This window comes from Nothobranchius furzeri, chromosome 4 (genome assembly GCF_043380555.1).
Source record: "Nothobranchius furzeri strain GRZ-AD chromosome 4, NfurGRZ-RIMD1, whole genome shotgun sequence".
Classification (NCBI taxonomy): Eukaryota; Metazoa; Chordata; class Actinopteri; order Cyprinodontiformes; family Nothobranchiidae; genus Nothobranchius; species Nothobranchius furzeri.
The window spans coordinates 63,878,783-63,890,102 of NC_091744.1; the positions used below are offsets into that span (position 1 = coordinate 63,878,783).

An 11,320-nucleotide genomic window follows, 5' to 3' on the forward strand; every position below is an offset into this window, starting at 1 on the left:
CATCTGAAAACTTTAACATACAAGCTGTTGTTGGCCAGGGTGCGGTACAAAACACCACGATGAACGGCTGGCCAAAATGTTCTCAGGCTTTGTCAGAGCTTCGCACGGTGGTCCACACAGGTCAGGAAACGTTGCATCTGTTGACCTTCTATTGGCTTTCTTGTTGTCAACTCCTTCCTGAGGATATGTAGGGACTTTAACAGGTTTCAGACAAAACACTCAATAGAATGCATATTAAATGCAAACAAATGCAAGAAAAATAAGCACTGTTTACAGACGGAAATTCATTTGAAACAGCAGATAAGTTCGTTTACGAGCCCGCAACTACAACAAGATAATGAATGCAAGATTATTATTTCACCTGTATATGACAATCACTATTCAAAATAAGAAATTTTACCAGTGTCACCAGACATTGAAGGTGCTGGGTTCAACACCGTTTCTGTGGTTTCTCTGGGTTTATTGCACACCTGTGGGGCTAGGTACACAAAGAAAACAATATAAACACACAGATAGGAACAAATCTAACATGTGACCATTGGTAGCGTTCTGGTCATGAGACAATGCATGTACTTACCTACGACAGCTTGAGCCAGTGCCGACAATGAGATATTGATGTTTCCAAGTCGACCATGTCTTAGCTGCCTCTCCAGAAGTTTCTTGTTGGTGACAGTGTTATAATGATGAGTCATATTTCTCATCAGAAACACGTGTGGATGGACTCATGTTACTTAAAAAGTAATTGTTTTTCCTCATGTTTGCAAAGAACTGTTCAACAACTTGACTGTTCAGCCAGCCTTTCAGCTCTGGGACAAGTTGAATTCTGCGTAATATGTCCTTGGGATCTTTTGTATTTCCCTCATGAAATCTGTCATCCAGGACATAATGGTCAGATGATCCAGTGACAGGATGAGGATCTTCATTTACACTATCCATCCTTTCATGTAGCCATGGAAGATTCACTTTCAGGCTTCCATCCTGTGCAGCCTTGACATTTTCCTCAGTGGGCTCAGCCAGTCGACCTTCATGTGGGTGAAATGGCAGTTTATCAGGAACCCGCAAATTGGTGTGTGCCGCCAAACCCCTCGCAAAATCGTAAACACAGACGTTTGGCATGTGCTTCCAGGACAGGAGAAGGTCAGCAAAATCCCGGGGACTTTCAGCACGAAGATTAAATTTAACACTGTATACAATGCCATGTGGACATAGTATTACAGACCATCCTCCTGCAAGCAAAGATTTAAAAAGTTGTTTGTGAATGTAATTACATATTTTAATGCTACTTCTAATAATCGCTAAGTGAAGCTTACCAGAGGCACCCCATATGCTTTGAAACACCTTATCATATGTCTGCCTGCTCTTCATCTTCTCCCTCAGTCTGGTGATGAGATCAAAGCGGGAGCCTTTGGAGTCGATGTTGCATGCTTTACACAATTTTCTTACCACTCCAACCTCATACTTTGCAAAGCAAGAATTTGGTCTAGTTCACTAGGCTAGTGAAGAGCTTATTCCTACTTTTTGAAACTCTGTGTTAAGCACAATGTCACTTGTTCGAGTTTCATTCCCGATCCATGGTGCCCAGGACGTGTAACTTGGTGGAACTGAACATGGATTCTTCGCGCCGCCTACAGAAAATGGCATGTTTTTCATTACAATCTAAATTACTTTAAAACACTGAATGACTTTGAATAAGTTTTTGCCATCACTCACTTGGAAAAAACCCACGGCTTATCATTTCCAGGTGAACAGAGTTCCAAAAACCTTCAATGTCATGTTCACCATTGAAGTCTGCCTGGGCTTTGAGGTCACTCACTATAATAAATTGACTCATAAAACATGCACATAATGTACACAATGAACTATGAACACAAATGTACATTAAACTTACCTGCTAACTTGAACACCCCTTTTCTGTGTAAGTCCATAACTACCACTGAACTGTACAATGTCAACAGCAACTTTTAAGTCAACAAAGATACTGCAGAAGTGCTTAAAAAAGTGCATATTTATAACTATAAAGTATATTTAATACAAACATACCGTTGAAATGCAAAGCATTTTTCATATGCACACTTAGATGCTCCTCAATCTTTGCCCTGACAGTAGGGCTGGAAGTGGGGCACAGAGGGCAGTGAAAGAGTCCTCTGCAGCACGTGTTGCATTCCTGCAATTCTGGCTTTAAAGGAGACATAACATGCTTTTAAGTTATTCCTTTTTACATCTAAATCCTTCCGTTGGGGTCTAAATACAGTGGATCTGCAGTTCTTTGGTCTGATTTCCTCATTATTGTTGCTCTACAGACCCTCATCTACCCCTGTTCTGAGGAGAGTCTTGAGAACGAGCCGTTTTTGGGTACTGTCTCTTTAAACTGGAGGAGGAGCTGTAAACTCCGCCCCCCTCCATAGTGCAGACCTGTACTCTCCTCCCCCAGTTGGACTTTGTAGTTCTATAGAGAAATCATTATTTAGCATAGCATATTAGCATTTTCAAAACATGTGGGGAGAGTAGTTCATCAAGCCGTTTCAAGGCTGCTAACTCTCTCATGCATTTGTCTGTAGTCACTCACACACACCCGTCACGGCCGACGGAGGGACAAGCGAGCAGGCACGTGCGCGCGCGCACTCACACACACACACATCCGTCACGGCCGACAGAAGGACAAGCGAGCAGGCACGCGTGAGCACACACACACACACAAGGAATGCTGCTTGCTTATTTATTTCTATAAAAAATGTTTAAAAAAATGATACAGCTCATTAAAACACCATTAAAAGAATATATTTTATTAAGATCTCTATCTATCTATATATATACATACATATAATTATAAATAATTTTATAAGTAGTCTTATTTTATATTGGGTGTCTTAATGGCTGAAAATGGATAAAAAGCAGTTACATTTTAATCTAAAGATTTGAGATTCTAGTGACAAATAAAGAACATTTCTCAATGTTCTTTAATGTGATCATTATAATTCTAATGCTTACCACTTTGTTTTTATTGTCTGCAATGCGTAGCCTATATCTTTATTAAATATGTGTTTAGCTGTAAAGTGGTAATTCTCTCTAATGTGTACACAGAGGTGGACATCAGTGCTGCAGTGAAATTCCCAAGATCAGTCTACTTTGCTAACAAATATAATTAAATCTTACCTGAAAAAATGGCGGATTGGCTCTGTGTTTAGCCGAGGGCCATTACCATATTTGGTAGTTATCCTGACGAAATAAATTACTGATGTAATAGATAATTTGAAAAACTAAACGGGTGGACAAATATGCCCAAAACTTAATTATTAAATATCTAAATAACAACTCCAGTGAATAATATAAGCCTTTTTGCTCACTTAGACACTTAAAATGTGAAACACACTGTGTTAATGGATAAAAAAAGTGGGTTTTTCATGTTATGTCTCCTTTAAGCCCGAATTCCAGATTGATATGTGCATCTAAAACAGAGAGAAAAACAGATAAACAGCATATACACATTTAAGTTCAGGTTTTAGCAGAAATAACACATTACAGTTAGCATGTAATAGATTTGGGAGGAAAATTCTTCAAAAAAAAACATTTTACAAGACACTTTCATTTGTGAGATATGTTTCTATTGACATATAACAGTCAATTGAACAGGGGGTAACTAAAATCTGGGCAATAAAAAAGCTGTACAGAATAGAATAACGAATACAAGTATTGATAATTATATAAATCTGTTTGTGACGAAATGTACAGTGTTGACGCTAACCTAAGGTGTCAAAAGTGCACACGTTCCATACTACAGTTTAGATACCTCTGTTTAAAAATAGTCAAATAAAAGTAGAAGCATTGACTCGACCTTTTAGTCAAGTGGAAGTAAGAATTACAGGGTATAAAATATAATTTATGTACAAAATCCTGAAGTAATCTTGCGTCCAAAGCACGCGTGCGGGGGGCTGATTTACAAATGTACGGATTACAAAGTACAGACCATAGACTGTGGTACAGACACGCGTGCTAAAATGTGAGAAGTAGAAGTATAAAGAAGTATACAGTAGGCACAAAAAAGTACAACAGTAAAGATACCAGAAAATTCTACTTAAGTACAGTATTGAAGTATTCGTTATTTTGCATCTCTGATGCCAACAATAAATCATACTCTAATGCAAAACGTGTTTTTTCTTCTTCTCGCCCACAGAAGCCGTTAATCCAAGTCTCTTACTTAAACCAGGCCCAGTAAAAAGCATATCTGTGTGTTTCTCTGCCATTGAGCACGATGGGAAAAAAACAATTAAATAAGAAGGAATGTTGTTGTAACGCAAAAAAAGTGGCAACATGATCATTGTAAGAAAACCTGAATTATGAAATCACTAACGGCGAGTTTATTTAAGAAAGACTGTCCCAACCTTTGCGAGACGTCCGCGGTATCCATGTGTTTATTGCCATTGTGGTGGTCACATGCTTCCGGCTACTGTGGAGGTCACGTGTTTCCGGTTAGTGTGGAGGTCACGTGTTTCCGGTTACTGTGGAGCTCCACAGTGGCCGCAGCCAGACCCTTCTCAGTAATTCCGCTTGCAAAAACAAACAAGCAAAAAGTGCTTGGACAATTGATGGATCGGGTAGTGACAGAGCGCAGCTCTGAAGGCTTCCATGATGCCGGCTAGTGTAAACACAGGTCACACACGTGATGTCAGCATTTTTTTGTCGCGGAAAGTGACGTTGCGGACCTTAAAACTCCGGTTTAGTCTGTCCACACGCAGACACCCAAAACGGAGAAAACGCAGATCTTCACTTTGGCTGGAGTTTTCAAAAAGATCCATTTTCGTGTGAAAAAACTCCGTTTTTGTGTGGATAACAGGCCAAAACGTAGAAAAATATCTACGTTTTGCAGATCCCCAGCTCCGTGGACAGGGCCCCAGTCCCCTGTGAACCAGCAAGTGTGTGTCTCTGACTCCCACTCCTCAAGATCCTTCAGATTCAGTTTATGGGTAAAATTCACTATTTTCACACACACACACACACACACACACACACACACACACACACACACACACACACACACACACACACACAGTTATAATCTAAAAGATGATCTCTATATTTCAACATTAGAACCTCCATGACATCCTGGATTAGTGCAAACAACGAGTTGAGCTAAGGAGTTACTCCAGCATCAGGAAGATTTATTCTGGTAAATTGTTGGTTAAATATTTTCCAGAGTTATATCAATAAATACACACAGCAGTAAAACTGTTGATTACTGAACTATATTGGGACACATGATGGAGCTAAGACCAGCTGAGAACTCGTCAGCTTAGAGCTCCCAGTGGAGCACAGAAATGAAATATTTAAGAAAAGTAAACAAACTGTATCAATTTTGGTTCTGAAGATGAACAGAATCCTCCTCTATGTCCATTTTGGGTCGCAGGTCTTCTGAGTCAAACGGTCTAAAACATGTCTGCACCTCTGGTAGTGATATCCAGCTGGCGGGGTCGGAACTCGGTTGAACTTCTCCGGTAATCCATTATCCGTTCTCGTCGCCGTGTCCCAGAGAAAACACAAATCTGACCGACTAGCAGAGGCTTCAGAAGCTACACCTGATTGATGACACATTGTTCTCTGCTATAACGCTAACGCAGAAACACCGGAGTCAGGCGTTGTGTACTACAGCTGTTTCAGCAGAGCTCCATGTGAAACGTCAGCAGCTGCCCAGGGCTTAGACCGGAAGTTAGTTTCTCTTTTTCCCGCACCGGTCACAAACATCAGATTATCTTACAATTCCAGCCGTCAAAATCCAAAAACTTTTTTCATCTAACGTTTTAATACACATTTACACATGCCGTTCAAACGAATTTTGCCTCTGGCCGATATATTTAAATGAGTGAGTGAACCCACTACCAAGGATGAACTCTGATAACTTTATAAATCAGCTGCTCTAAATAAGCATGAAGGTCAGAGAGGAGCTCTAGGATGGACATGGATAAAGGAACTGAATGTAGAGGTAAAGTTGGAAGAAGAAAATATCATTTATATAGCGCCTCTCAAGATAAAAATCACGAGGCGCTTCACAAAAACAAAAACAAAAAAAAATAAAAATTTTAAAAATATAAAAAAGCATTTCGAAAATGTTTAAAAATATATTTAAAATGAATAAGAATAAGCAATTGTGATTTAAAAGAAAAAATGTTAAGAAAGAGAGAGAGAGTGAATAGGAAAGAGGGAAACCAGTGGATCTTGAGGAAGGTGGAATAGGTGGGGAGAGCAGAATAAAGAGAGAATAAAGTTGGGCAGGGCCAACGTTAACAGCTGTCATACGGTCCATTTTGAAATGTTTGACTTTCATTTAGCTTGTTGTGTGACAGGTTAGAGCACAGTCTCATGTTAGAGTTTTGTCATGAGAACATTGAGATACCTCACATGCTGATGGCATCTAAAAATTAACTTTTTTTCAAAATAAAGAATAATTTTAATCACAATTGAAACGTACAATCCTAAAAAAAACCTCGTCCAATCAATGTGCACGTCCTGTTCTCACTGATAGGATAGAAATCCTTCCATCAAACTGTGTGTGTGTCCGTGTGTGTGCGTGCATACGCGAGTGTGTTGTGAACGTTGTGGTTTTGCACTGATGTAACCATCTTTACGCTGACAAAAATGTAACTAAGTAAATCTTACTTTGAGTACATTTTATTTACAATACTTTTTACTTTTACTTGAGTAAAAATTCAGGCAAGTACTTTAACTTGTACTTAAGTAGGAAAATTTAGTACACTTTCCTCCTCTGGTTATTCCATAGTTAGCTAAGTGACAGTTCTAAAACAGCTGCAGTAATAGCTTCTGTCCACCAGAGGGCTGAGAGACCCCTCGGGTGCACCTGCTGCAAAGAGACGGGTTAGGAATCAGTTGCACGCATGTGCGTGTATACGTCATAGAATTAGAACGTTGATCGTATATAAAAGCTCATCGAATTTTAAAAGTCTTTCTTTCGAACTTGCGCTAGAGCAGCACTTGGTCGAGAGAGCCTCTGGAGATTTGCTTCAATAATAGTCCTTGGACAAGCTTGGAGAGACTCTGCAGAGCAGAAATCACTGAAGAAGTTTGTGGCTAGCTGAAGAAGACCCGAGAACCAACCTACCAGAGAGATGTTTGCCTTCCGGGAGGAGCACGGTAAGCTAACATCAGTTAAATTCTCCATCTGACTTATTTCATGTTTCCTAAAGGACAAACTACTGAAACATTATTATAATGTTAAATTTGTGTATTTGAGAGACTGAAGGTGTGTTTTAAAACCACATTTGGTGTTTTACTCGTGAACAAGACCCCGAGACACTTGAACTCCTCCACTTGAGGCAGGACCTCTCCACCGACATGGAGTTGACAAACGCTCTTTTCCGATCGAGAACCATGGTCTCAGACTTGGAGGTGCTGATCCTCATCCCAGCCTCTTCACACTCGGCTGCGAACCTCCCCAGCAAGAGCTGTCGATCTACTACCGCCCAGTCCTCACCTATGGTAATGAGCTTTGTGTAATGACAGAAAGGACACGATCGCGGATACAAGCGTCCGAAATTAGTTTTCTCCGCGGGGTGGCTGGGTCAGGGATAGGGATAGGGTGAGGAGCTTGGACATTCGGTAGAGATTCGGAATAGAGCCGCTGCTCCTCCATATCGAGGAGTCAGTTGAGGTGGTTTGGGCATCTTGTTAGGATGCCTCCTGCACGCCTCCCTGGTGAGGTGTTTTGGGCATGTCCTGCTGGCAGGAGGCCCCCTGGACGACCCAGGACACGTTGGAGAAAGTACATATCCGAACTGGCCCAGGAACGCCTTGGGGTCCTGCCGGAGGAGCTGGTGGTGGACGTGGCTGGGGAGAGGACGGTGTGGAACAACTCCCTAGTTGGGATGCTGCCCTCGCGACCCGGACACGGATAGGCGGAAGGAGACGAGGCGAGATTTGGTGTTTTATGGAGGTGAAACATGTTTTCTGTGGACAAGTGAGGCTCAAATTCCCCTGGAACAGTAAGGACTTTAAGCGCTGTTGTGCTTTTGTAATCTCCAGTTTGAACACATCAAATGTTTTGTTCTGGCATGTCTTGGTTTCTTTTGTGTTATTGATATAAAAGAGGATGGACAGCAGCGAGGTGCGAGTGAGCGCGAGGAGCGCCTGTTGGTTTTTGTCAGCTGGGCAAGCAAAATAAAAGCTGAATATGTGGTTCTTTTAGCGGGATAGAGACAAAAGGTTTCTCACATTAGCACTGACCTGTGACTCAACCTCATCACACAGCCTCAGCATCTTGAGGGTCTCAGCAGGTCGGTGGGGTGACTATATCAGACTAGAGAGAACCGTTAAAAGAGAACCACTAATTTGGTTTCAGCAAATCCATTTAGTTCAATTTTACATCAAAATGTTTAAAACTAATAAAATGACATGTACGATTCTAAACATGAATGCTTCAAACAATAACATGTTGTTTTCGTAACCATAGAAACTGATGAACCAGGTATGAAACGTCATGACGTAGAACATGCTAGAACGTACAGCTAGCTTTAGCTTCAGCCTGTTAGCATCGGAGAACATGAGTTGTTTTCATAAATCTGAGTGAACTAGAGACCTTTGATCTTTAAGGACTTCATCTGTTTTATCCAAGTAAAAAGTTTGACGTGTTCTCTGAGTTGGTTCTCAGGTTTATAAATGCATTTCTGTCCGTTTGAATATTTTTTAAACAGTTTTCACCAGTTTAATAAGTCTTCTGTTTATTTTTGTAGAGCCCATTTTAAAACAATTTTATTTGAGCAGTGTTGTGTCTACAAGCTGTAAAAGAATACATCTTTTTAGAAATACATCAGCTATGAACATGAAACATAAATAATAAACAATCACATCAATTAAAAATGGAAACTTTTTCAGTAAAAGCAGAAATCGGTTTTAACCTGTTAAACCCTAAAACAACCAGATTAGTAAAGTGTATCTTGTGCACACATGCAGATGCAGACACACATCTCTTGTGTTGTAAACGAGTCACTGTAGCTTTTTAATAACTGTTTTATGAGACAAGTAGATTTAATGTGTCTTGTTTTGTCCTCACAGGCATCTTCATCGTGGAGCGTCCCGTGACTGCAGGGGCCCCTGAGGTCATCCGGATTCTCGATGAAGATGAAGGTGGGTACCCAGCCCTTCACATTCCTGATGATGATGTGGTGTTTGTGTGTCATCATGGTCAGGCTCCTCTAGAAGAGGCAGAGTTTGCTGTTGAGGGTCTGAGTAGTGATGAGGAGTCAGAGGAGACTGACAATAGCTCAGATTGGTCAGCTTTAGAAGGTTTTCTGGCTTCTAGTGTGGACTCTGGTTATGGTAGCTCAATTCTGGATAGCGATGAAGACCAGCAGCTTCCACCACCAGAAGACTTCTGGCTGGCGGTAGCTCCTCCGGCCCCGTCGGAAGAGCTTCCAGAAGATCCCAGGCCTGCCCACGGGAGCGCTGAAGAGGTCCAGGATGTAGAAGAACCCACTCCTTCTACCTCGGTCCTTGGATCCAGCCAGAAGAGGACTGGAGAGCGCTTCCCGTACATCCCACCGAAGAGACCAAGATGGGACGACTCGGACGACTCCGACTCGGACTAGAGATATCTTTTTTTTCCAGTACAGCGCCACTGAAGATTTTTTCTTTCTTTCTTTCTTGAACTGGTTGACTGGAAACGTTTGTCTCAGGTAGCTTGTTGCACCAGGACTGTTTTTTACCAGGTCACCAGATGTTTGTTTTAGTCACCAAGTGTTTTATCAAGTCAGCTGAACTGGTGATGTCTTAGGTAGCATCTGGCACCAGGACGTCTTCATCCGTTGGCTGAGTTTAGTGTTTTATTATTTCAGAAGTGTGTTTTTAGAGCTGGTAGAACTGGAGATGCTGATGTGGACGGTTTCACCTGGGCTTCTGTGTCTGGTTGCTAAATCTTCTATTTTATTTGGGTCCTGAGAGGATTTCCTTTTCATCTGATGGAGCAGGCAGTCTGGTGTAGCATCATACCACACACACACATACATACATATATATTAGTATATGATTTAACGTTCACTAAAAGATGTAAGCCTGGAACTCAAGAGGCCATCGGAGCAAACAAGATCCCACCTGAGATGGATGATGAGAGGTAGTAGAAGACAAACATGAGACCAAGGAGGGCAGGAAGATGGAGGCAAAACTACAACTACAGTGATGCTTCTGATAATCTGGTAGAGCAGATAGAGCAGGTCTTAGTGAGAAATGGGACGTTTACTTAGTGACATGAGCATAAGCTGGGGTGATCTTTGATCTGTATGAAAGACAAGGACGATAGCATCATCTTCATCATGTCCTTTCTGTTTCACTAACTCTTCTGTCACAAGAAACTGTTCTAAATCATCTGTAGAAAAGTTTGATTCCAGGTTTAGGAGGAGCTCTGCGTGTCTGTTCGTGTCCTCACGTCCTGCTGGACTGAGCATCTCTGGGCTTTGTGGTCCTGCAGGAACCAGGAAGGAGCTGAACAGCAGAGCTCTGACAGATGGAGCAAGTTTTAGTGTTTAAATGTGCACGCGTTTAAAAATAGCTCTTTACAAAAGTTCAACAATAAATACTAAAATATTAAAGGCTAATAAACTATAGTCTAATTAAACATGTAAATGATTTAAATTAACTTTAATATTTTAACAAGTTACTGTGCTGTTAAATTAAAGCAATAAAGACTCAGATTATTTACATTCGACATAACTTTAAGATTCACCGCAGAACAAAATTACGATGCGTTTGACCGCGAATAAAGAACGGATAAACATCATAAAAGAACGAGAAGTTAACGAAAAGCGTAAAAGTCAAAGGAGGCTCTAAATCTGTAAAACGTTTATAAAATATTAAAATGAATTTAATTAGAAATAATTTTTTAATCTGACGGTTTCTTTTTTCCTGCTTCAAGACAGAATTTATGTTCCAACATTAAATGCTGTGTTGATGCAGGTTTTGCTTTACCGTCTCCGGTCGCCCAAAGCAAAAGGCTCTGGTAACGGAACTCTCAGTAATGAGACGGGGTTCGATTCCCTGCAGGGCCCTGCTGCTTATGCCGACTGAGACTAACGCTGTTTCACTACACTTTACCGTCTACATAAAGATAAACTAGGTTCAGTTATTCATTTTAAGGAATTTTGTCATAAATCATCATAAAAATCTAAATTCCTCTAAACTGTGAAGAGCTGTTTGTCATACGTCACCAAAAAGATGTCTTACAGGGCAACTTATGCCGCTATTACGTTGTGTTTAGCTGTATTTTAATCAACTTCGTATTCAATAATTACAGAAATTTCTGTTTACAGTTACAGCAAAAAGTCTG

General features: G+C 40.8%; 1 protein-coding gene across 1 annotated transcript; it reads right to left on the bottom strand.

Moving 5' to 3' along the window:
- Positions 1-308: 308 nt before the first annotated feature.
- LOC129153551 (HMG domain-containing protein 3-like) lies at positions 309-1,472 on the bottom strand. Its single transcript, XM_070550604.1, has 3 exons — positions 1,311-1,472; positions 578-1,226; positions 309-478 (listed from the first exon to the last, which is right to left on the bottom strand). Exons 1-2 carry the CDS (start codon positions 1,363-1,365, stop codon positions 676-678), a joined length of 606 nt encoding a protein of 201 aa, XP_070406705.1. The 5' UTR covers positions 1,366-1,472; the 3' UTR covers positions 309-478; positions 578-675.
- Between the last annotated feature and the right edge of the window lie 9,848 nt (positions 1,473-11,320).